Source organism: Marmota monax, unplaced genomic scaffold (genome assembly GCF_021218885.2).
Source record: "Marmota monax isolate L192 unplaced genomic scaffold, Marmota_monax_Labrador192_F-V1.1 WCK01_AAM20220418_F8-fsc00122, whole genome shotgun sequence".
Classification (NCBI taxonomy): Eukaryota; Metazoa; Chordata; class Mammalia; order Rodentia; family Sciuridae; genus Marmota; species Marmota monax.
The window spans coordinates 4,585,109-4,612,034 of NW_026695223.1; the positions used below are offsets into that span (position 1 = coordinate 4,585,109).

Sequence of the window (26,926 nt, forward strand, 5' to 3'; positions counted from 1 at the left end):
AAACACAGAACACTTAAAAAATAATAAATCTCACACATATGCATACAACACTCAGATTCAGAAAGCTACACATACATACATGAATCTCTGATTTTTTTTTTTTTTCCCCAGCAAAAACCAATATGACAAATAATGCTTAAAAGAACGAAAGTAAAACACCTGGCAGGTAGGTTCTGGGCAGCTCCTCTGCCTGGCCCTCCCTGCACTCCATTACCTTACTCTCTCCCCTCTTCTACTTTCTGGGCCCATCCTCCAGAACCAAAGATGAGAGGACAGAGGTAACAATGAGGTGAGGCTGGGAATAAAGAAACAGGAAGGCAAACAGAGAAGACAGTGATGAGGAGCTGGGGAGGCCTGTCCCCAGGTCCTCTGGGCCCTGCCTCTCCTTCCCACTGCTTCCTCCCAGGGCCAAGTTCTCACCTTTGAAAAGAGACTGAAGCATCCCAGGCGGCTCACAATGCAGTACACTTCAGGAAGACGCTTCCCTTTGCCTCCAGGCTTTGAGTAGAGAAACAGAAGGACAAGAGGAGCATTAGCAACCTCCGGGAGGAAAGTCCCCGGAGCTGTCCATCATGTGCCAGAAGATCATGAGGTGTCTTCTGAACAACAGTGAGGTGAGCAGTTATCAGCACCCCACATCAGTCAGGAAGCACTTCTAGCTACACATTATATATATTTTCATTCTCCCGAAGGGCCCAAATCAACGGTGCTATGCACACAGCAGGTACTCAATATGGCCTATAGAACTACAAAGGAAAGAAGCTTATTAACTTGTTTACCCATATCACTGTAGTTACTACTGAGGAGTTATTTTGAGAATATCTGTTATGATAATGATAATTCCAAGTGAAAAATAATTTCTGAAGATGTTTTTGGAAATAGACTTTTAAGCTAATTTTCAAATCAAAAGAAAAATCAGTCTCAATACTTTAAAAGTAATTTGAACAATAGAAATTATTATCCCACTTAACTTTTTCAATTTTTTAAAAAACTTTTATTTTGTTTTTATTTATTTTTTTATGGTGCTGAGGATTGAACCCAGGCCTCACACGTGCTAGAAGAGCATTCTACCGCTGACACACAATCCCAGCCCCCAACGTTTTCAGTTGTTAGCCACATTTTTTACCCATTAATTAATTGAACAAATATGTATTGAATACCTATTATGTGCCATGCATTACTTGACTCAACGATTTTTAGCCAATTTCAAAGACTCAAATACGCTTGCAGTGGAAAAAGATTCATCACTTCTAATGATTTTAAAAGAATGGGCCTCAAAAAGACAAATTATAAAATGTTTTAGCATGATCACTTCCTTGGAACAAGTTTCTGACTTTTAAAGATGATTGTTCCATAGGGGCCACTCTTGAATTATTTGAGTTTTCTCTCCTTAGCAACCATTCTGAACGTTCTTACTAAGCACTCAGGGTCTGTTTAGCATATTACATTAAAATGACATATGGCTAAAGGAGAGGAGGAGAGTCTTTAATTTGGTGGGAAAATAAAGTATTTTCCTTTTGATAGAAATGGAGATATTACTTCCACCTACGAAAAAAACTCAGGTGAGTCCCCAAATCTGTCTGTAACTGCCCTGGGGAACCTGCCACACCTCCTATTCCTTCTCCTGCAGCATATGCACATCTCAGACCTGGCTATCCACACAGGGCAGCTGATTGAGAGCAAACTACTAACCAGTAGTCTCCGGCAATAACCGAACCTTCTGCTCCCGTCTTCTCCAGTCAAGACGAACGAGAAGGTTTCACTGTGGGGGGAAGCACACAAGCATCATGAAGCAGAACAAAGCAAGAGGCGCCACACGGAGGGCACCAGGGGATATGCTGGAGGGCTGTCAAGAAGAGTTGCTTTCTAACCTGCTGTCCTTCTCTGCTGAGACTGTGGTCACAGTTTTGGAGTAAATGTCAGGCAAGCAAAGATCTATAATGCCACATGTTGTGAGAGAAAATGAGTTTTTTTTTTTTTTCATGCTGAATTCTCATGTCACTCTATCACCTGAGCCATCCCATTAAATAAAATACAACTGTCAATTTACAATTATGGCTGAGTAGAGGGAGGAGGGATAGGCACTGTCCTCTGCGAGCCTCAGGGTGAGGGATATGACGCCGTGAGGGAGTAGCTGAGGACAGGACAGTTCTGGGCCTCTCAGCACTGGCCCTTGTGTAGCTCTCTCAGGGCACTGTTTGTATCAACTATCCTAAGGCTTGTACTGTTCTTGAAGACTGCTAGGCCACCTTCAAGGATACACAGGATAGGTGGCCTACTAAGCCTGGTCAACTGTGGAAGCAGCAGATAAGGGAAATACTGGCATCTTAAAATGTGGGCTAAAGTAGAAATGTAAACTGATCGCAATCCAAGCAACAGGTAGAAGAAATGTTTCAGGAGCACTGGGTAAGGGTGGTGACAGGCAATGCCTGCTTCCTTCTTTGCCCAGATTAAGAATTCCCTTCATAAGCCACATGAAACACACATACACCCAGACTGCCTTTGAGGCCCTATAACTGCACATGTAGCAACGTGATCTCATTTCAGGGAAGTGTTAAAAATAGCACAGGGGAAATCTTAGGCCAGAGCCCATCAGGTTTGCTTAATGGTATGACTGACCTAGGGGGTCTGCCATCCATGATCCCATCTCTCTCTCTCTCTCTCTTTTTTTTAGTATTTATTTTTTAGTTGTAGTTGGACACAATATCTTTATTTTATTTTTATGTGATGCTGAGGATTGAACCCAGGGCCTCGCATGTGCCAGACGAGCGCTGTACTGCTGAGCCACAATCTCAGCCCCCATAATCCCATCTCTTAATTCCTGCCTAAAAGTCTTTGGGGGTGAGGAGAGGCCAGCACATACCTGGTAAATTGCTGGACAGGAGTCCAGTCCTTGGCATCAGGGAAACAGAACTGGGGAATAGCCTTCAGCTGGTCTTCAGCCTCTCTCATGAACTTGAAAGACCTTTCCAACTGTAGAGAGAAAGGTGCAAGAAGGTTCAAGAATAAACTCTGGCATTGGACAGTGACGAGGCTCCTGTCTCCCACCTTTCTGCAGGTGTAACTGCCCCTTACTTAATCTCCTCCCTTAGGAAGGGTTTGTGCTCAGTCTGTGGGGCCTTTCCCCAAGGGCAGTTCCAACTGAAGTCCATTATGAAATGTGTTCCAATAGGTAAGGGAAAGCTCCATGGCAAGCCCTCCAGATGGCAGGTTCCAGGATCCAGAGCTTTGAGCTGGTTTCCCAATCTCTGGGCCCACCAAAGAATGGTACACTATTTATAGTCAATACAGACACTAAAATTATATTACACTGTAAAATTCGACTAGTTTCAAAGAGTGTCCAGCCCACCATTCTCACTTCAGAGATCAGAAAATACATCCTGACAAGGTAAATGATCTGTTCAGATTGCACAGCTAGTGTTAGAGTGAGTAAGAAAAATGATTGTAATCTCTGGCCTTTCTTTATTCCTATTTTTTTTTTTTTTTAATCTCTCTCTGATAACCCAGCACTCAGGACAGTATCTGACACACCACAGACTGGGTGGATATCTTGTTAAGGAACAAGATGAATTAAAGTCTGATCTATAGACAAAGTCCATGAGTTTGCTTCTTTTGTATATGAACAGGAATCTGTTTGGGAGATAAAAAGGAACAATTTATAATTCTCTAATTATCATTTCTATCATTTATCTAATTATTACTCAAGCTTTCATGTCAATTTATCAATTGGTACTTTCTTTTTTGGTGCTGGGGATCAAATACAGGGCTTTGAGCATGCTAAGCCTGAACTGTATCATTGAGCTAAGCCCTGAACCCCTCAATTTGTAATTTCTTGGGGAGGGGTACCAGAGATTGAACTCAGGGTCACTCGATTACTGGGCCATCCCAGCCCTATTTTGTATTTTATTTAGAGACAGGGGCTCACCAAGTTGCTCAGTGCCTTACTTTTGCTGAAGCTGGCTTTGAACTAGCAAGCCTCCTGAGCTGCTGGGGTTAAACGCATGTGTCACTGCATCTGGCTAATTTGTAATTTTAAGTGTTGAGAAATGTAAGGTTTTTTGTTTGTTTTTTTATAGGTTTACACTTGTTAAACTTCCTTTATAAAAAGTAAAGGAAAACCTTGTGCTAAAGTTACCTTCATTCATTTGCAATACCATATATCTGAATTTCTGAGGTTACGAATTTATAATGTCTAACAAATTCCTCCTGTAATAATTTCCTTCAATTTCTTATTTTGTTTCAATTGCTTGCCACAGTCTTGTAGGGGCTGGGGATATAGCTTAGTTGGTAGACTATTTGCCTCATGTGCACAAGGTCCTGGGTTCAATCCCCAGCACCACTAAAAAATAACAAAACAAAATAAAACCCCCAAAACCAGCCTTGCAGCTAATTACAGCAGTACATGTCTATAATCCCAGTGACTCAGAAGGCTGAGGCAGGAGGACTGCAAGTTTGAGGCTAACCTGGGCAATTTAGCAAGACCCTATCTCAAAATAAAAATAAATATAAAAAGGCTGGGGGGGGAGCTCAGTGGTAGAGTGCCCCTAGATTCAATCCCTACCCCCCCCCCAAAAAAAAAATCACATAATGTATGATCCCAAAAGAAAATTATACTATGGGAAAAGGCTAGAAGAAAACATAACAAAAGCTAGCAAGCATGATCTCAGTGTAGTGGGATTATAGATGTTTTTTTTTTTTTCCTTTACACATTTCTGAATTAGTCTCTTTTCAACAGTGATTTTATAACTTTCTACTAAAAAAAGGTTTTCATGGGAATGTCTGGGAGTCTGGAGACTCCAGGCTAGAAATGGTAAATAGTCAGCAGTTCTGGTGATTCACTAACTAATTAATTCATGACTTCATGCTTTGTTCCTGGAACACTGATGTGTTGGGTCCCAAGGATGACAGGAGGGTCCTTCATGCCTTGGTGTCAGTCCACCTGAGCTTCTCCATGGGGCAGCGCCCCAGTGGGCTAATGCATGGCAGTGGGGTTTCAGGGCTCATTCCTTAGAGGTGTGGCAGCTGTAGGAAGAGGAATAGATGACAGTTTGGAGGGTCTGTGCCTGTGCCCGTGGTTTGCTTCCATTTTCATCACTTCTCTCAATGCCAAGGAGGGGTCTTGACTGATGTGCTGTCCACAGTAGGCAGGAAGAAAGAAAGGCTGGCTTGTGGAAGAGAGGCAGAAGGCTGGGACCCAGGCTCACAGGAGCTGGGATTAGGCTGGAGTAGTGAGACTCCGAAACAGCGGGATGCTCCCCCCCTGAGTGCACATGATGTGATGACCATCACATTCTACCTTATGGAGTCCTGTCTGCCTTTTGGTATGCTTATCTTATGCCCTCTTGTCAGAATGTAAACTCCTTGAGGACAGAAAACCCATTTCATTCATCTTTGTAATCTCGCAGGTGCAAGTAGAAAACAGCTTTTCTGTTTGTTTTCCTTGTGTTAGGGACTAAACCCAGGGCCTTGAGAATGCTAGGTGAGTATCCACAACTAAGCTACATTCCCAGCCCCTCAATGTCAGATGTTCTTCATAAATTCTGCTTGAACTGGATTAAAATATGGTAGAATCACTTTAATACTAATGTCAAAGTCAAGAATAATTTATATTTTATTTGCCATATCACTGTAGGCTTTATTAAGTAGCATCATTATTTTAGGTACCATGATTTAAAAGACGGGAAATCCAAACCCACATCCCCATGAATCATGAGATGATGGGAATTCTCCTGCATACCCAAACAGATGCACATGCACATGTTCAGCACAGACACAAATGTCACACTACCTGTGGAGAGCTGTGTGGCTTGAGGGGAGAAGGCAGGATAGGTGGGAAAGAGTTGTACCTGGCTGGATAAGACTGGGGGAGGACAAAGAGAATGGGAGCCAGGCACTGTGGCACACACCTGTAATCCCAGAGAATTGGGAGGCTGAGGCAGGAGGGATCACTAGTTCAAAGCCAGCCCCAGCAATGCGGCAAGGCCCTAAGAAACTTAGTGAGATCTTGTCTCTATATAAAAAATAAAAAGGGCTGGGATGTGACCCAGTGTTTAAATGCCCCTGAGTTCAATCCCTGATACCACACACACACAAAAAAAGGGAGAACAGAGTGGTGGGATGGTCAGGGAGTGAGAAAGTATTTTTGCCTGTACTTGAGTCCTTGAATCTGTCCTCCAAGGAACTTTGGTCATTCTCTAGGAGCAGTTTTTTTTTTTTTAAACTTGTTAGACCTAAGTATGGTACATTTTTAAGGTTCTAGACCCAAGCTTTTCCTCAGACTTTCCCACCTCCCGGAATCTATGAGAATATGGCAGCCCCGGGCAGCCTACAGGGCCTCCCCGTACCTTCAGAGGGAACTGCTGGGTCAGTTCCGGCACATATGCAGCCCCGGTCTGCTTCTTGTGCAAAGACACCACTACAAAGTACTCGAAAAGCTGCCTCTCCTGGTACTCAATGAGCTCCCGGTCAAGCAGTGGGTACCGAGGGGCCTGCTTCAGGCGGGACTTCACGTTGACCAGGCGCTGGCTGTGAGCTGGGGAGACAGAAACCAGGGCCCCGCAGTGACCCACTTGCTAATGTGGCCGCGTAGTACACAGGTCATGTAACCCCCAGCTCCGGGGTCCTTCTTCTAATCCCCAGAATGCTTCTACAACTAACAAATTAATAGAAAACTCTTTTTTTGGACCCTTGCCAATCTCTGGGAGGCACAGCTCTCATTTGACGGGCAGCACCAATCAGGGTGGGGAGTCTGAGACTGTGGGACTCGGCCAGGGATTTGCTGTCTGGCCTCAAGGCAGAGGCTGATGAAGACCTTGCTTCCATCTGTCTTTGGGATGGGGACACTAACTTCTCCCGTACCCCATCCCCCTCATCTTTCAGTTTATGTGATGTGATAAAAGCCAGGCCATCGTGCTCTTGGGGCTGTGAGCTTTGTAAACATCCTGTGTGGCTCAACTGGCAGAGGCTTGACTGACTTGGGACCTCACATCTCCCTCTTCTCCTGCCAATGGAAACACACTGCTCATTCCAGAGGTGGCCAGGGAGCAGCTGTGGCAGAGGTGAATGAGGCAGGGCTGCCCAGTGAACAGGTCCAGGTCACTTTACTCAGCATCCCTGACTTGCTTTCTTTGGCTTCTCCCTGGAGCCTGAGAAATCTTGGAAAACTCAGTAGAGCCTGGACGTGGATCACCAAATGTCAGACCCACAGGGATGAGTTATTTCAACAACTTCACAAGACGCGTGAGGAGCAAGATGCCTCGAGCTGCAGGCTGGGTAACAGCACCGTCCCTGTGGTCCGGTGCATGGCTGGCTTGCCTCTGCACATCCTATGGGTCCCACTGTCCTCTCAGACACTCACACCTTGTACAGCAACCTGGGCAGCACACATCTTTCCCTTACACAAGGGAGGAGGGCCATCTTTGTGGCTTCCAAGTCACCTGTGTGTGCCCCGCATAGCAGCTGCTTTTCTCACCTTTCAGTTTCTCCTCGGTGTCACTGTCAGATTCACTGTTCTCGTCTGTCACTAGACCAAAAGGGCAAGGAAGGAAGTTGCAAATGTGAATTCTTTTAATGCAGGAAATAGAACCCAAATTTCTAGTTTAGAGGAAATGTTTTGTCATCTGTTTAAATGTGACACAAACTCTGTCTAATTCAATATATTCCCAAATTAATACTAAGTAATTTCCAAATTAATATTCGGGTTAAAATGGCTCTTATATCAAATATTACAGCAAGCGACACTGGCCCTTCGGGCTTGCTGAGCCCAGAAGACAGCTACCATGGCAGGCCAGGGCATCCAGAGCATGTACCACCCAGGCTGAGCTCCTTGCTCTTTGCCACCCTAAGGACAATTGCAGAAAGTTACCAAGCACCAACTTGTTCCCTCTCTGGCGAGCAAACCAGAAACAAGAGGACACAACTTCTAGGAGAATGATTCCAGGGGCTTGCAGGGAGAGAGGTGTGCTGGGGGCCCACCTTTTCCTGAGTTGCTCTCCGTAGACTGGGACAGCCTCTTCACCCGTTTCTTTCCTCTCCGGGCCTCATAAGTGGCGTTGATTCGCAACACCAGCTGCCAGATACAGAAGAAGGAAAGCCAGTGTTAGCAGCCCCTGGCCCCCTCCCAGGTGTGGCTGGCCTTCCTCTGCTGCCCATTCTCTCCTAGGATGATGGAGGGCCAGGGAGGGGGAGGGACACACTTCCCACTGCCTGATGGCTCTTCTAGGCATTCTTTTCTGCCACATGGGAATGTGACTGCCAAGAAAATCAGAGGAGGCTGCCCCTCACTGCCGCGTGGGCCGCTATTGTCTCACAAGCTAACTCATCCAGCTGGGACCATGAGGAGACAATTTCATTGGCTCATGGTGTGACTGCCTCACCCTGAGATGTCACTGTAGCTGGGGAAGGAGTGTTTGCTCCCTAAACTAAATAAGAAAGGAAGAGACAGAAAAAAACAGTTCCTAGGGAGGGTGCCTATGGTGGGAACCATTTCAAAAAAATGTCTGTACAGCTCCGAGCAGGATGGGAACAGGGATTAGAGCGGTTCCTGGGTCCCCGCTTGGGCCTGCATGGAGCTGTGCCCTGTACTGGAGTACACCATCCCGCCGCATGGGAGCACTCCTTCTGACTCACAGGTCCTTCATGTACTCCCAGAGTAGCACATGTGTGGTGCAAAAGTACATATGCCTATAGTCCCACTGACTCAGGCAGGAGGATTCCAAGTTCAAGGCTATTCTCAGCATCTTAGCAAGACCCTGTCTCAAAAAAAAAAACCAAAAAAAAAAAAAACAAAAAAACGGGTTGGGAGTTTGGAGTTGTGGTTCAGTGGTAGAGTACTTGCCTAGCATGTGTGAGGCACTGGGTTTGATTCTCAGCCCTACATATAAAGAAAGGAATAAAATAAAGGTCCACCAACATCTAAAAAAAAAAAAGGGTTAGGGATGTAGGTCAATCCTCAGTACTGGGGGAGAAGAAAGTGCACCTGTGACATATCCCAGGCCTCCTAGAAGGCTACCTGGCCCAGATGGCTTCCACCCTTTACTACCATCAGAGCCCCTGCTCTCTGGCCCCACCATTTTCCAGAGCAGATGAGCTGTCTGCTGCCTATGACAGCTGCCTGGGTGAATGCAGACCTGCTTCAAAGGCAAGTGCTCTTCTTGCTGGTGACCAAATAAGAGTTTGGTGTTACCTGTGCTTGCTCCCCTCCTCTCCTGAAAATCTGGAGAGTGTGGAAATCTGGTGAGTGTGGACTGACATATTTTGCTTTGCTGGGTCCCTAGGTTTTGCTGTTACAGAGAACATGTTCATGACACAGGTGGTTCAGAACCTTGCACACAGAGGAACTCCAAAATCAGTTGTTTTGTGTGGTTTAGAAAATTATTCTTTTAAAAAAAATTTTTATTTTTTAGTTATAGGTGAACACAATGTCTTAATTTTATTTTATTTGGTGCTGAGGTTTGAACCCAGTGCCTCACACATGCTAGGCTCTACCTCTGAGCCACAACCAGAAAATTATTCTTATTCCTCTTTTTTTTTTTTTTTGTGGTGCTAGGTATTGAACCCAGGGCCTTGTACATGTAAAGCAAGCACTCTACCAACTGAGCTATATCCCTAGCTCCCTTATTACTTCTTACACAGATAGCTATATAGCTTTATGTTCAACGTTACATAGCCTTTTTTTTTTAGTTGTCAATAGGCCTTTATTTTTTTAAATTTTTTATTTACTTGTATGTGGTTCTGAGACTCGAACCCAGAGCCTCACACATGCGAGGCAAGTGCTCTACCAAGGAGCCCCAGCCCCAGCCCTCAATGTCATATAACTTTTTGTTGTTATTTTTAGAGATAGTGTCTCACTTTGTTGCCCAGGCTGGCCCTGAACCCCTGAGCTCAGCAATCCTCCTGCCTCAGCCTCCCAAGTAGATGGGACTACAGGTGCATGCCATTAGGTTTGGCTTAACATTTTTTTGTCTGTATAAGTTAGTGAACAAAAATGTATAGTAGTAACTATTTTCTGTGTTCTATGATTATTTAAATCTTATTTTTTAATCTGGTTTAAGTGTTCTGGACTCTGCTGCCTCTAGCTGGGTGGGGGTCTGTGGCCATCACTTGGCCTCCATTATTTAGTGTTCTCAGCTAAAAAATTGAGGAGGCTGAAGCATTTCAAAAGTCTCTTCTGGTACTAACTTCCTGGGCTTCTATGATAAAGGTTCTTAATTGTCCTTGGACTTGTGAAGTACTCTCTAAACCTCTCCCAGTGCTGCAAGGTGAGGCCCTCTACACACATCACTACCTAAAGGCACATTCTCCAGGTTGCCTGCAGCAGAACCTCTCCTGATGAACCCCTGGGGTGCCTTACCCCAGACTTTTCAGCATCACCTGCTCCTTTCAGCAAGTGGAAGCCTGTAGATAACCTGGCTGGGAGAGAAAGAGGTCTACCTATGCACAGTTGAAGCAAACCATCCAGCAATATTAAAGGGAGCTGCATTATATGCTGACCCATAAGTGTGGGGAATTCTTTGGTGTGCTGAGAAGAACAGGAGTGGGATGCGTAACCGGGGACAGGTCCCAGGGGAGTGCAGTGATCAGCTGTTGCCAGTCCCCATCTCTATTCTTCCCACCTTGGAACAGCTCCCCAGAATGGCTCACCAGCATCTCTCCATAGGCGGAGCACTGGGTCCCATTCCTGTTGTCTGCTGAACCCAATGCCTTGTCACATGCTTAGACACCTGAGCATTCTGACTTCTGATGGCCGTTTAGCCCTTCACTTCCAACCAGTGCTTCCCTTGCCTATTGCCTTGAACCTGATTCAAATGAGCCTCCTCTATAACCTTCAAATTCTTGCCTGTGTGACAGTTACTTTGTATTTACCCTGACTATCCAGCCATCCCCTGGCATGCTCACATTCCTGAACTGGCCCTTTTTCTTCCTTTCCTTGTGTTCCAACTACATTTCCCACAAAAGCAGACATTGTATAAATGAACTGTTAGCATTACTCATGATAGCCAGAGTACGCACGACCCAAGTGTCCAGTGAGAGATGAATGGATAAACAAAATGTAGAATATGCCTTCAATGGAATATCATTCAGCCTCAGAAAGGAAGGAGAGTCTGACATATGCTACAATATGGAAGGACCCTAAGGACATCATGCTAAGTGAAATGAGCCAGGCACAGAGGGCAAATGATTCCACTTATGTGAGGTACCTACAATAGTAAAATCAATAGAGACAGAGAGTAGGAAGGTGGATACCAGGGGCTGAGGAGGGGGACATGGAGACTTACTGTGCAATGGGTAGTTTCTGTCTAGGAGACAAATAAGTTCTGGAGAAGGATGGGGGTGCTGGTTGCTGAACAATATGAGTGCAATGAATGTACTGAATGGTACACTTAAAAATGGTTAAAATGAGCTGGGCAGAGTGGTACTCACTTGCAACTTCTGTCAGAAGGCTGAGGTAGGAGGATTGCAAGTTCAAGGCTAGCCTCAGCAAATTAAGAAGACCCTGTCTCAAGATAAAAATAAAAGGGACTGGGGATGTAGCTTAGTGGTAGAGTACCTCTGGGTTCAATCCCCAGTGCCAAAAAAAAAAAAAAAAAAAAAAAAAAAAAGATTAAAATGACAAATTTTATGTTATATATATTTTACCACAATCTAAAAAATAGAACCAAATGTCACTGGGTCAAATTTTGAGGGGTAGGGTTTTTAAACCCATTCAGAATCTCCCCCCAAAATATCCAAAACCAGTAAGAAAGAAGACAGTTATAGTAAACATCCGTCCACTTATCTGATCAGAATGAACAGCTGGGAGTGTTGGCACATTCTTGTAAGCCTGGTGATTTGAGGACTAAGGCAAGAAGATGAAAAGTTCAAGGCCAGCCTCAGCAACTTAGAAATGTAACATATAGAAAATGTCCTGTCGGGCTGGGGATGTGGCTCAAGCGGTAGCACGCTCGCCTGGCATGCCCGGGTTCGATCCTCAGCACCACATACAAACAAAGATGTTGTGTCCGCCGAAAACTAAAAAATAAACATTGAAATTCTCTCTCTCTCTCTTTAAAAAAAAAAAAGAAAATGTCCTGTCCCCTCAGACCTCCAAACTTATCTGCACAAAGTTTTATGATGTTCATGACTTCCTAAAGCCCATGGCTCTGAGTTCGATGGACTTCCCACTCTAACAGTTGACAAAGCAAGTTGGTACAGAAGGGGTCCTGAACAGCCTGCCTACTTCAGAACAGGCTGCTTTGGCATACTGATTATTTTGGGTTCTGGGTGAGAGTGCCCATCTTAAAAATCACAGGTGTAAGGTGGGCACTCTTACCCTCCCTCTTCTTCCTGGAAGCTGGACACAAAGTTCCCATGTGAAAGATGCCCTCCCTATATTGGGAGAGATGAAACATTCTTATCACTAGAGACAGAGAGGTGAGGCCAAGATAAACCTGCACAAACCAGCCTTGCTAAACTAACCCTTACCTTTCAGTTACTTTCCCACAATTTTTTCGACTCGGAATGTAAGTATTTAAGCCCAGTAACTTCTTTGGGTTTTCATTTTCTTGTGAAGGCTCCCCACATACATGTAATTAAAATTCACATGCAGGGGCCAGGGCTGTAGCTCAGTGGCAGAGCACTTGCCTAGCACATGAGATGCATTGGGTTCGATCCTCAGCCCAGCATAAAAATAAACAAATAAAACAAAGGCATTCTGTCCATCTACAACTACAAAAAAAAAAAATTTAACATGCATTGTTCCTGTTAACCTGCCTTAAGTTAGTTTAATTTTTAGGCAAATCTTCCCTGAGAAGATAGAGGAAATGCCTCCCCTACAGTACCAAACTGGTCAATGAAAAGACCAGCACTACAGGGCTTAAACTGAGTAAAAGACAACATAACCAACAGAACATAAGATGTACAACCAAGCCATGGGCATGTTTTACTTTTGGAAGGCAGGGACCAGGAGACATTTTGATTTTGTTTTCTTTGTGGTACTGCTAATTGAACTCAGGGACACTACTACTGAGCTAAGTCCCTAGTCCTTTTCAAATATTTATTTATTTTTTAAATATTTATTTTTTTAGTTGTAGCTGGACACAATATCTTTATTTATTTATTTTTATGTGGTGTTGGGGATCGAACCCAGGGCCTCGCCTGTGCTAGGTGAGTACTCTACTGCTGAGCCACAACCCAGCCCCCAAATATTTATTTTGAGATAAGGTCTTGTTAAGTTGCCTAGGCTGGCTTTAATCTTGTGATCCTCCTGCCTCAGCCTCCCAAGTTACTGGGATTATAGTGTGAGCCACTATGCCTGGTCAGAACATGTATTTTGGCAAATGTTGCCTCAGGGCACATACTGGCACCAGCTCCTGACAAAGTCTCAGGTCTAGGCACGATGGATGGAGGTCTACTTTTTCAGGATAAGAAGGAGAAGGCTATGGCCTTTTGAATACAGGCACTGAGAACACTGGGTCTGAAGAACAGTTAAGGCAGGGAGAGACATGGCTAAGAGGAAGTGTATATATAAGACCACAATAATTATTAGGACAGAGGCTGAGATATCCTAGCCTTCTGGTTTTACCATGTCACCTCCTGTGGGTGACAGAATGAACAGAGGGCCCAGTGACTGGGTCTCTGCCTAGCCTGCCCTGCAGCCTTCCTTTGCAGAGAAGGAGGATTGCATATTGGAACATGAAGTTGGTTATGAGCATTACCTTGGGGATCTTTTTCTTCTTCCTGCCATTCTGTAGGTCTCCAAGGTTAAAGAAAGTGTCATCAGGACTGCTGGGTGTGGAGGGGGGGCTAATTCTGGAAGGGGACCCAGTTCCATCCCGACTCAACTTCCTAGCGTCCAGCAGTTTGAAGTTCCACCTCTCTGAATTTTGCCGGAAAAAAGCAGGTTTGGAGAATGACTGCTGTGTGAGGAAAGGAGAACAGATGAGTAAACCAATACACAGGGACTAACCAGGAGATAACTGGTGGTGCCAGTGACAGGGACCATGCAACTGAGAAGGGGAGCTGGTCTACCTTCCCAGAGTATGTGGGGTTTATGTAGGCTAACAAGTGTCAGTTTAACTTATCCAATCATGGAAAATTTGTGTGACAAAGGAGTAAATCTAAACTGGCCTGTCTTTTCAGACAAGTGGATGTCACCTGGCTCAGTCCCCCGACTTTACAGATGAGGTTCTCTGACAATACAAGACACGGGGACTAGAGGTCTGGCTGTGACCCTGCTGCTGGCAGCCCAAGTACCCACTGTGCAAGGAATTTCACTTCTTTGGACTTCAATATTTTTCCCTCTCTCTCTTTCTGTGCTGAAGATTAAGCTCAAGGCATCGTGCATTTAAGCAGATGCACTCCCACTGAGCCGCATTCCCAGCTCCAATTAGACTAAGAGAAGTTTTTTTAAAGTCAAAAGACAAAAAAAACTTGCTAAAAAATTTAGGGGCTGGCTGGGTGCAGTGGCACACACCTGTAATACTGGCAGCTCGTGAGGCCGAGGCAGGAGGATTGTGAATTCAAAGCCAGCCTCAGCAACTTAGCGAGGCACTAAGCAACTCATTGAGAACCTGTCTCTAAATAAAATATTTAAAAAAGGGCTGGGGGTGCTGGGGTTGTGGCTCAGTGGTAGAGCGCTTGCTGGCAAGTATGAGGCATTGGGTTTGATCCTCAGCACCACATAAAAATAAATAAATAAAACAAAGGTGTTCTGTCCAACTCCAACAAATAAAAATATTTAAAAAAAAAGGGTTGGGGATGTGACCTAATGGTTAATCATCCCTTGGTTCAACCCCCTATACCCCCCCAAAAAGGGAGGGGAGGCTAGGTGTGTAGTTTAGTGGTGGATTGTTTGCCTAGCATGCATGAGGAAGGCCCTGGGTTTGAATCCCAGCTCTGCAAAAAAACAAAAACATAACTCATCACACAGAAAAAACACCCTCATTTTCCTGGTAAATAATACAAATTAATGAGAAAAAGACCAATAATTTAAAAGAAAAACATGCAAAAGAAAGCTTATAGAAAAGAAAGTGCAACAATTTTTTTAGATATATAAAAAGATTCTTAGTTTCACTCATAAAAGAAAATTATACTCCATTGAAGGCACATTTTTCATTTAAAGATTAGCAAAGGTAAAAAAAAAAAAAAGGTCTGATATTCATTTTGTTGAAGGTGAAAGGAAAAAATCATTTCCATACACTGTTGATGGGAATATAAATTGGTAGGATTCCCATCTAACAAAATGACATGTGACCTTTAATCAAGAAATTCTCCCTCTAGGAATTCCCCCTACTGACATACTTGTACTTATTCAAGGAAAACTATGTTGTGCAAAGTATATCGTATATGGTGACGTGGTTTATAATCATAGAATGTTAGAAACAACCTAAATGCCCTCAACAGAAATTGCCAAATAATGGGCTCAGGTTGTGGCTCAGTAACAGAGCGCTTGCCTTGCATATGTGAGGCACTGGGTTCAATTCTCAGTACCACATAGAAATAAAAAAACAAAATAAAGATATTGTGCCTATGTATAACTGAAAAAAAAGAAAAGAAAAGAAACAAACTGCCAAATAAATTATGGCATAATCATACAATAAAATACTATGCAACTGTAAAAAAAATTCTTGGGCTGGAGGTATGACATAGTGGTAGAGCACTTGCCTAGCATGCACAAGGGCCTGGGTTCTATCCTTAGCACTGCCCAAAGCACTGCCCAACAAACAAAACAAAACAAAACTTGTGTCGTGTTCTTTATGCATAGAATAGTTCTGGAAGAATAGTTCTCCATGGATCAAGAAATTGATTCACAGTGGTTTTGGTGGAGGAGAGAAAAGGGGGATAAAGGTAAGCAGATTTTCATTGTATACTTTCATATTTCTTGAATTCAGAACCATATAAATGTACTAAAATAACACTTTAAAAATTTTTTATTGCTTTGGGTACTGAGGATTGAACCCCAAGAGTGCTTAACCACTAAGTTATATCTCCAGTCCTTATTCTTTCAAATTTTTTGTTGTTATTTTTTTTTTTTTTGTTCTGGGAATTGGAACCCAGGGCCTTGTGCATATAAGGCAAGCACTTTACCAACTGAGCTATATCCCCAGCCCCTATTCTTTTAAATTTTGAGACAAGGTCTCACTAAATTTCTAAGGCTGGCCTTAAACTTGGGATCCTCTTGTCTCAGCCTTCCAAGTCCTAGGATTATGGGTGTGCCCCATTAGTTGCCAGCTTAAAATAATAAATACTAGTTAGACAAAACAAAAGAAACACTTTAAGTCTTTTCGAACAGTACTTTCAGGTCTTACATTTTACAATACTGCATAGTTACTAAGTCTCTTTTTAAAATTGACAAATGAACTAAATGAGATAAAGGTATATAAGGCAGCTGGCAGAGTGCCTGATATAATTCAATAGATGTGCAATATTATTTTGCTTCCTCTCCCTATGACACTAATATTTGTTCATACTTCAATGGGCTAACTACATTCTTCTTCTTTTTCTTTTTTTTTTCCTGGTGTTGGGGATGGAACCCAGGACCTTCAGGCACATTAGGCAAGTGGCTATACCTCCAGCCCTAACTGCATTTTTCTTTCTTCTTTTTTTTTTTTTTTTTAGTTGTAGATGGACACAATACCTTTATTTTATTTATTTATCTTCATGTGGTCCTGAGGATAGAATCCAGTGCCTCTTACCTGCAAGGCAAGTGCTCTGCCACTGAGCTACAATCCTAGCCCCTAACTGCATTTTTCTTTAGTGTTTATTTGCCTATTTATCTTTTGGGATCCTAGGGTTTTTCTTATTATTGTGGATGAGCTCATATCAAACAGATATTAACTGTTTTTAAGTTTCGCTACAACTGTGCTTTTCCCATGTGGCTTATTTATATTTTGGTTACATGCAATTTCTCAGTTTTTTTTTTTTTATTGTTGTCGTTTTTTTTTGATGCCCAGGATCAAGTTCAGGGCTTCACAAATACTAAGCAAGTGCTCTACCACTGAGCTAAACCTCAAGTGCCCAGTGTCCACATAACTTTTTTCTTATATGAAAATCTATTAATTTTTACCTTTGTAATTCATTTAATCTCTTCATTAATTCCATTTTCTTTTGGGATTTTCTTGGTTTGTTTTGAACATATTTTACTCATTAATCCATCAGTAATTTGTTTTGTGGTATGTTAATCTAAATATTTTCCTGTAGTCTAACTTATTCCATTTAATGAATGAGCTTTCCCACTCAAATTTTAAGGTCATATATATCATAGCTTTTTTTTGGTACCGGGAATTGAATCCAGGGGAACCTTACCACTGAGCCACATCCCCCAGCCCTTTTTATTTTATTTTTTTATTTTGAGACAGGGTCTCTCTAAGTTGCTAAGGGCCTCGCTAAGTTGGTAAGGCTGGCCTCGAACTTGAGATCCTCTTGCTTCAGACTCTGGAGTTGCTAGGACTACGTGTCCACTACCATGCCTTGCTACATTGATCACATTTTAAACCCTCAAAGAATAGGTTTATTTTGTTCCACTGAGTTCTCATTCTAGGCTAGAACAGTAGTGATAATGACTTCAGAACATTTTCAAGATTTCCAAGAATAAAGACCCCCTAGTCTTCCCAATGGCTGGTTCTATTGTTTTATCATTGGTCTCAAAGTATCAATAAATTGCTCACTACAGGAAGTATTGACCTTTTTAGGTCACTGTGGGTATCTTAATCATACTCGCACAAAAACAAATAGTTGGGCATGATGGTGCTTTCCTGTGACCCAGCAACCCATGAGGAAGAAGGATCTCAATTCAAAGTCACCCTACCTCAAAATATATATATATATATTTTTTAAAGAGAGAGAGGGGGGGAATTCTTTTTAACATTTTTTTTTTTAGTTTTCGGCGGACACAACATCTTTGTTTGTATGTGGTGCTGAGGATCGAACCCAGGCCGCACACATGCCAGGTGAGCGCCCTACCGCTTGAGCCACATCCCCAGCCCCAAATAATTTTTTTTAAAGGGTTAGAGATGTAGTTCAGTGGTAGAGCACTTGCCTACCATGCACAGTATTAAAGAAAAATGAAGGGCTGGGGATATACCTCAGTTGGTAGAGTGCTTGCCCTGCATGCACAAGACCCTGGGTTCAATCCCCAGCACCAAAAAAAAAAAAAAAGTAACAAGGACCTTAAAGGCCAAACTTCATTCGAAATGATATCCAAAGAAATAACCTAATTCTTTAACTGGATTGAAAACTCCTATCAAATTGTTGGCAGTATTATTTGTTTTCATTAGAGATTTAGATTGTGATATTGTTTAAAGGAGATTTGACCTATGGAAAGATTTAAGAAGAAATCAAAACAATGCACACAACTTTCTAAAGAATGTCAAGAGGGGCTGAGTGGGTGGCGCATGCCTGTAATCCCAGTGGCTCGGGAGGCTGAGGCAGGAGGATCGCGAGTTCAAAGTCAGCCTCAGCAAAAAAGTGAGGTGCTAAGCAACTCAGTGAGACTCTGTCTCTAAAAATAAAATACTAAATAGGACTGGGGATGTGGCTCAGTGTTGAGTGCCCACGAGTTCAATCCCTGGTACCAAAAAAAAAAAAGGACATAAAGAGGCCTGGCAGAGGCTGTGTGTGGACTGCATCACCCAGCAGTCACAATGCTGGAGAAAGGGTCTGGGTTGTCACAGAGAATCCAAATAAGCACCAAAAGTCCAGGAGCTGCCATGAGGAGGTGGGATTCCAGTAGTTTCTTAGATAATACAAAGGGGAGACTCAGGGACTATGTGGGGGAGCATTATGAAGCATATAAAAGTCTGAGACCAGGCTTAGGGGTGAGGAGAACAAATTAGACCAAAGAGAGTCTTCATGGCTCCAAGTGAGGGCCACAAACAGAAGGGAGAGATAACACAAGGAAGATGTCTGTTTATTGAAGGCCTCTGAAAACAAAGTTATGAATCCTGGATTTAGCAGGGGCCAGCAAACTGGGGCCAGAGAATATTTAAGGCTGTGGCCACATTCTCACCATTTCAACTCTCAACTGTGCCACAGTACTTAACTGCTAATGCAGCCACAGTCAATGTGACATGGATGAGTATGGCTGTGTCCTAATAAAACTTCATTCATAAAAATCAGGCAGCCAGCAATGGTGTGTCAAATCCTAACTGTAGTATAAAGGGAAGTCACTACAGGATCCTAAGGGTGATTTTTTTAGACTTTGGTCCAGAGAAGATTCCAGTTTTTGATAAAAGCACCTCACACCAACATATACAGTGCCCAACTCTGTCATGCCTCTATTTAGTAGCTCTGTCACAGATGTACACCAAGTGTCTTTTAGAGATTGGGCACCACAAAAGATCTGTAGTGTCCAAAAGGGAAAGGCAGACAGGACCCTCTTGGCCTGATGTCTGACTTCATGTGAAGCCTCTTGTATTATTTCAGGAAGCTGAGTGTGGGGAAGATCAGGTGGTAAGGAAGCCCTGCACCTTCTAGAGGGAGCTGACCTGGACACAAGTGCTGGCTCATTAACCCATTTTTTGGGGGTGAGTACTAGGGATTGAACACTGGTTTACCACTGAGCTATATCCCCAGCCTTTTATTTTATTTTAAGACAGGGTCTTGCTAAGTTGCTTAATGCCTAAATTGCTTAGGGCCTTTGCTGAGGCTGGCCCCCAATTTGCAATCCTCCTGCCTTAACCTCTTGAGTTGCTGAGATTATAGGTGTGTGCTACTGCCCCCAGCTTGCTCAGTCTTATCTGTGAATGGTATCATATGTAGAAGAGAGTATCTCTAGCCAAGCACAGTGGTGTATGCCTGCAGTTCTAGCTACTCAGGAGACTGAGGTTGGACAACTGTTTGTGCCCAGGATTTGAAGGCAAGGCAGTAAGACCCCACCTCAAGACAAAAGCAACAAAAAGAGTGTCTCATATTAGCCCAGGTTTCCTCTATTGTAAAAATTTGTTCCTGTTGTATTCTCTGTGCTGTACTAGGCATGGGAATGGTGGATAACACACAGCAAGAAACGAAGGCACAGTAGAAGGCTGTCTTCTAAAAAGAGCTTGCATTCTGTGTTCATTAGGCCTCAGCATCTGCCCCAGCTGCACATCTGTTCTTTTCTGAGGACAGTCTGTCTGACAGACCCTCCCACTCTGCTGGGACCAAGCAGGAGCTAATGAAAGAAACATCCCAAAGATGGCTTACGACCTTTCTGTGGCTGGCAGAGGAGGTCAACATAGAAGGACTGCTTCAGCTGAGACTGCTTCTAAGGTCCTAGATGCAGCCCAGATGCCACAGATGCTCAATGAATATTGGATGAACTCAATGGAGGAAGTGGTGAATCCTGAAGCTTTCCCCCAGAATGGGGGCATAAACCAGACACCAGATGTGGGAGTGTAGAGTATCGAGTGTGGACATGGGGCCCTGCTGATGACTTGCAGAGGCCCAAACAGCCTGCAAGTATCAGTGGCAATCAGACACATGCACCAGTCAACCAGATTCTCTCTCCTTAGGACAGATGTATCTGGACTGCAAGCTCTGGCTGCCACCGCCACCAACCTAGTCTAGCTGTTTAGGTGGCAAAATCTCTGGGCTTTCTCTGTCTGGCAGGAGCAGGAAGAAAGGGCTGCTCAGCCTTTAGTTTCTGGTACAGGGAGGTGTACCCTGCTCTGAATGCGTTTGCTCTGGGCAGATGTTCCTCACTGTTCTTAAGAGGAGGTACAGTGCACTCCCTTGTGGAGTGATGAGCCAGGAGGGTGGGATGGAGCTTTCTTCTCCCAAGCAAGACTTGTCCACTATGGGGAAAGGATTTCCTAGATGTTGGATATGTCCATATTCCAATGAAAACACAAACACATTTCCAAGGGAAGTAGAAACCACTAGTTATTGGTTGTCATGAATTATTCACAACTACCCTCTTTTCCACATTATGGGGAAAATGGCAGTTGATTGATTTGGACAAGTATTATAGTAACTGACGTGGGTCCGTAAGCCATACCCTTCATGATGGCTTCTACCTCAACTCTTCTGGAAGACGGTGGCAGGAGCTTCCTGTTAGGACCACCAAGTGCAGAAAGGCAAGCCTCGTGTGGAACAGCCCCCAGCGAACACTGACCCTGTGGGGCTCAATAGGAAGATAGCTGCTTTTCTCAGGCTGAAAACAGATCCTTGCAATGGGATTTAATTGGACACTTACAGCCTAAATTTGGTATTTCTTTATTTCTAAAAAAATGAATATTTGTAACAACTACTGGGGCCTTAGGAAAGACACAAAGAAACAGAATATAAACTATATGACCTTGAGTAGTTTGTTGTTACTTAGGGAGATGTTTTTAAGACACATTACATGATTTAAATCCAAACTCCAATCATAATGTAAGAAATGTCACAAGGCAATAGACAATTCATGTGAAATGAATGATATGTCTTCTGGGTGTTACAGGCCATCAAAGGTGAAAAACTTCTAGGTACTGCAATGGCCTAACCAACTCCCCAATTGGAGGCACCAATGAGCTGCTCCTCAAAGGACAGGATGGAGGGAGCGGAGGGAGCGGTCAAAGACATAGACAGAAAGAGCTTAGCCGGGGATTAGCAAATTACAGCCCAGGGCCACATCTGACCTGCCACAAGTTGAGAACAGGTTTCACATTATTTATTTATTTATTTATTTTAAAAAGAGAGAGATTGGGGCATTTTTTTTTTTTTAGAGAGAGAGAGAGAGAGAATTTTAATATTTATTTATTTTTTTTAGTTTTCGGCAGACACAACATCTTTGTTTGTATGTGGTGCTGAGGACCGAACCCGGGCCGCACACATGCCAGGCAAGCACGCTACTGCTCGAGCCACATCCCCAGCCCAGGTTTTACATTTTTTTAAAAAAATATTTATTTTTTAGTTAAAGGTGGACACAATATTTTTTATTTTATTTTTAAGTGATACTGAGGATCGAACCCAGTGCCTCATGCATGCTAGGCAAGCACTCTACCACCGAGCCACAACCCCATCCCCAGATTTTACATTAAAAATGTAAATGGTGAAAATAAAATTCAAATTTCAGTGCTCCCAAATAGTTTCACTGAAACAGATACTCTCACTTGTTACATATCATTTTATGGCTGCTTCACACTATAATGCAGGTAGCTACAACAGAGACCACCTATCCCACAAACCCTAAAATATTTACTCTCTGGCTGCTTAGAAAAAGTTTGCTGATCCTTGGCTGATAATATCAAAGGGTAGCTCGTAAGCTCTGCTGGTAGGGAGTGTTTGCATATAAGAACTGTGGGAGAGCAGGCAATGAGGGGTGCTTGGGGATTAATTATGAAAGATACTTAAGGACACACTAAAGAATATCAACTCCAACTATTAGGCAAGAGATTGAAATTATTAGCATGTACATGAATAGTTACATTATCTATGTGCACATGGTATAAAACTACAAAAGGTTCAAAAGTATACTCTGAAGTATACTCATACATTGTTGATGGGACTGCAAAATGGTGCAACCACTATGGAAAGCAGTATGGAGATATCTCAGAAAACTTGGAATGGATCCATCATTTGTCCTAGCTATCCCACTCCTTGGTTTATACCCAAAGATCTTAAAATCAGCACACAATGACTCAGCCACATCAATGTTTATAGCAGCTCAATTCACAATAGCTCAACTATGAAACCAACCTAGATGCCCTTCAACAGATAAACGGATAAAGAAAATGTTGTACAGATACACAAGAAGAATGAAACTATGGCATTTGCAGGGAAATGGATGGAACTAGAGAATATCATGCTAAGTGAAATGAACCAATCCCCCAAAACCAAAACCCAAATGTTTTCTCTGATAAGCAGATGCTGATCCATAGTGGGGTGGGGGGATAGGGAAGAATGAAGGAACTTTGGTTTATGTAGAGGGGAGTAAGGGGAGGGGTTGGATTGTAGGGATGGGAAGGATGGTAGAAAGAGACAGACATTATTATCCTATATACATGTATGATTATACTACTGGAGTGACTCTGAACCAGTACAGCCAGAGGAATGAGAAGGTATGCTCCATTTGTATACAATGTGTCAAAATACATTCCACTATAAAATGAATAAATTAATTAAAAAAAAAAAGCATACTCTGTAAAAAGAAAGCCAGTCTTGTGGCCTATAGGAAGTCAGGCACTGACAGTTCCACCAAGGTACCTGCTTAAAGTCTATCCACGCTAAGATCCCTCACAGAGAAATTCTTCTACATCCATGAACACAGGTGAGCTCCCATGCTTGTATATACTTTCATTTCAAAACCCCCACAAATGGCAGAATACTATAAATATACTGTTCTTCACCCTGCATTTCAGTCTTGTGTGTCAGGTTTGTTCAGTGCCTTCTTCTGAACAGCTGTATCACATGGATGGACCATTTTTTATGTAAAAAGTTTGAGGAGAGTTCTGAGCTAGAAGCTCAGTGGTATTTTCAGAGATTCTGTCAAGCAGTGGGGGTCCAGGAAAATGAGAGGCAGGAAGGCCAGTCAGACAGTGGATAGACAGATCCAGGTTGTGATAGACAGAACCAGATGCCTGGTTGTGAGGACGGCCTGAACTCCAGAGTGTTCAGGGACATGGTACCTGGGACCCCTCTCCTGCCACCACTCCCCCAGGGCTCATACCTTGGTGGGAGTGTCAGGTATGGAAGAGGTGGGAGAACCAGGAAAGGTCAAGACACATTTCTTGCCCAGGCAGCGGCCATGTAACTCGATGTCTTCATAAGGGTTTTCCTTCATTGGTGGATCTGTGGTCAAAGGCAATGGGTCAGGAACCTGGGAAGTTTTCCTCCTCAGAACACTGAGGCTAACGTCTTGGCCTCTCCTGCGCTAGCCCTTATGGGATGTCTGTTGTTTTGCTGCCCATCACCCTTTCTCTCAGTGACAGACCCTGATTATCACTAGGGTAACAACCTGTCCCCCCCTTATAGCTATGTAAGATTAATTGAACTCCCAGTTTCAGGACTTCAGCACTCTAGGGGCCTCAGACTGCTGCCTCAGTGATGAGTTCAGGTCAGGGTTCGCATCCCAGCCCAAGGCAAACACCACATGGCATTCCCAGACTCCAAAGTGAACAAGGGAGCCAAGCTGGTCTGGCCAGAGTGAACCTCAGGATTTTTGCAAAGACTTGCAAGACATAGGTACTCCTTCCCAGGGGAAGGTATGAACTCCAAGGAGCTGTTAGCCCTAATCCTGAGGATGATGGGAAGTCCGCTGAGAATGGAGCTTCTCTGGGAGGTAAGAAATGGAGGAGGAAAAATGCCAATTCTGGTCATGGGAGTCCATGACCTCCCTTTGTTGTTCAGTTGGTGTCCTTGTTCCCCATAACTGAAAGCAACCTCTCAGGCATACACTGCAGAAGTCCAGAGTTCATACCCTCCTTCGATTTGGGAAGCTTGCTGCTTTAGAAAACCCAGCCTACACAGCTCAGCTGACTGAGTGCATGCCCCGCCTCTCCTCGCATGATATTTTCTGGTACTGGAGACTCCATGCATGCAAGTCTGTGGGCATCTGCCCCACCTGCCTCTCACATGCACTCACCTATGGGTTTCTCCCTCTTCCCAGCTCGCTTCCTCTCCCACGGTAAGCAGATACCAGTCTGAGCTCACACCACACTGAAACTGTGATCTTACAGAAGACTACTGAACTCCCCAAACAAACTTTGAATATGAGCCCCATTTTGGAATCTAAGAGGAGTCTTTGGGGCTAGGCCAAAGTTACTCTCCAACAACACATTCATTTAGTCTGTACTCTGATGCCCTGTTAGTGCCATACTCCTGAGTGTCTGAAAAAGCAGGCTGGTCTTCAGTGTTTTCTTTCATTCAGTCATCCCTACAATTCAGGGGCATCTGTAAGGAGCCAGGTCTTTTACATTCTCTCCAGTCCTTAAATAACCTGCAAGGGAACCATTATCACCCTCACTATTGAGACAAGGGAGCTCAAGTTCAGAGAAATTACGGTATCACCAGCTCAATATCACACAGCTAACAAGGGGCAGAGCCAAGATTTCATTCCAGATGGTGACTCCAGGCCTTCTGTTTCTTGGTCCACACTCTGCCTCCTGCACGGTTCATGACCAGCCCTTCTTCTCCCTTCCAGCCTCGTGTTCTCACTTATCTCACTGAGGCCCACCCACTCTCCCCTCCTGTCTACCTGCTCTCTCATTCATTTGACTACACCTCTGTCTTTGTGTGTGCACGTGTGTGTTTCAAGCAGCATCCCCATTTTCTCTCCCTCTTTCTTACATCCAGACTCACAGACATTTGGTCTCTTACCTAGAATGTCTTCATAGACGTTCTCCTCTGATAAAGTGCGTGTGAGCCCCAACTTAGTCTGTGCATACCAGTCCACCCTGTTGTTCTCGCAGGAAGACTGCAGTAAGTCTTCAAACTCATAGGACTTTCTGAATTGTGCAAATGGGAGGGAAAAACCAAGAACTTGAATCAATTTAGGCTTCTTCAGAGAATATACACCCCCTCTCTAAATTTGTTCTTAGAAAGCTTTCTATTATTGAGATCAACTGTTTTTACAAAAGTGTATATCCACAAATAAGAAAGGTGGCTTTTGCTTGCAAGAATATTTATGCTATTATGCTAAGTGAAAACAGAAAAAAATATATACACATGTATGTGTATATATACATATACATACACATATTATACACACATATATTTTCCCCAGATTGCAAATAAACATATCCACATACAATAAAAAGAAAAGACAGAAGTGAAATACAGAGGTGCCACCTCAGGACTGAGGGATGGCTAGTGACCTCTCTGATCTTTTACTTTCCCGGACTTGAATTTTCTAGTGTTTACGGACCATACATTACTTCAATTAACAGAGAAGCACTGAGGGTGAGTTCAGAGTGGACCAGAGGCCTAGGCACTGGCTCTTTCCTCTAATCTAAGTGGCAATAGTCAGTATGGAACCCAAGGGCCCGCTGAGGCATCCTGTCTTGCCCCTCAGAGAGCTGATCAAAGGGACTGGCTCTCATTTGTGACCTGGCACATACATAGCTTTCTACCATAAAGCACTGATGATTTTTATAACTTTGAATATTTAGGAAAGGTCATATTATATAGCATGAAAAACTTCAGGCATCTTAGGATCCACAATACCTCCCACCTTTTTCTTCTCTCTCCCACTGGTCTTCAAAGTAACCATAATGTCCCCTTCCTGACAGAACCACCCCCAAGCAGAAATACTGAGAATTTCTCCAGAACACACCTGGTCCTTCCTGAATAAAATTTTAGGTGAACACGCTGTCCACCCACTTTGAGCAGGGCACATCCCCCAAGCTAGCCTTGACTTGGTGGCTTTTGCTTGCAAGAATATTTATGCTATTATGCTAAGTGAAAAATAGTAAAAAAAAAAATATCTATCTATACACACACACACATACACACACACACACACATATACATAATACAAATATTTTTCCCATGTTGCAAATAAACATATCCACATAAAATAAAAAGACAGAAGTGAAATACAGAGGTGCCACCTCAGGACTGAGGGATAGCTAGTGATCTCTCTGCTCTTTTACTTTTCCAGACTTGAATTTTCCTCTTCTTCTTACATAGTCCATTTGGTCACAACCCTTCTGTGGCTCAGAAACCCAGCTCTTTTTATTTTATTCACAGTGTCCAGCAGAGTTCTGCACATGCTCCATGATAAATACTTGTAGCTGACTACCTAAATATTCATAGTGGCTTTGCTTGTTCATCTGCACTCCCAATTTTCTTCTAGCCCCTAGGGAAGATGTTTTTCTGGTGGCTTGGATTTATTTATTTATTTATTTTAGTTTTCGGCGGACACATCTTTGTTTGTATGTGGTGCTGAGGATCGAACCCGGGCCGCACGAATGCTAGGCGAGCACGCTACCGCTTGAGCCACATCCCCAGCCCCTGGCTTGGATTTTAAAATAAACCTGAACATGGCTTC

General features: G+C 43.4%; 1 protein-coding gene across 11 annotated transcripts in view; it reads right to left on the reverse strand.

The window, feature by feature from the left end:
* Dennd2a (DENN domain containing 2A) overlaps positions 1–26,926 on the reverse strand; it is a 105,045-nt gene that overhangs the window by 21,587 nt on the left and 56,532 nt on the right. For 9 of the 11 annotated variants that reach the window (XM_058575770.1, XM_046434048.2, XM_046434046.2 and 6 more), the window contains 9 exons: positions 25,255–25,382; positions 23,606–23,727; positions 13,695–13,895; positions 7,975–8,068; positions 7,472–7,522; positions 6,345–6,532; positions 2,864–2,973; positions 1,693–1,762; positions 421–498 (listed from right to left, as the gene is read on the reverse strand). In XM_058575770.1, coding sequence (XP_058431753.1) covers positions 421–498; positions 1,693–1,762; positions 2,864–2,973; positions 6,345–6,532; positions 7,472–7,522; positions 7,975–8,068; positions 13,695–13,895; positions 23,606–23,719 — 906 coding nt within the window. In that variant the 5' untranslated portion in view covers positions 23,720–23,727; positions 25,255–25,382. The remainder of the gene's footprint in view (positions 1–420; positions 499–1,692; positions 1,763–2,863; positions 2,974–6,344; positions 6,533–7,471; positions 7,523–7,974; positions 8,069–13,694; positions 13,896–23,605; positions 23,728–25,254; positions 25,383–26,926) is intronic. The other 2 variants (XM_046434047.2, XM_046434050.2) reach the window with 2 other exon arrangements.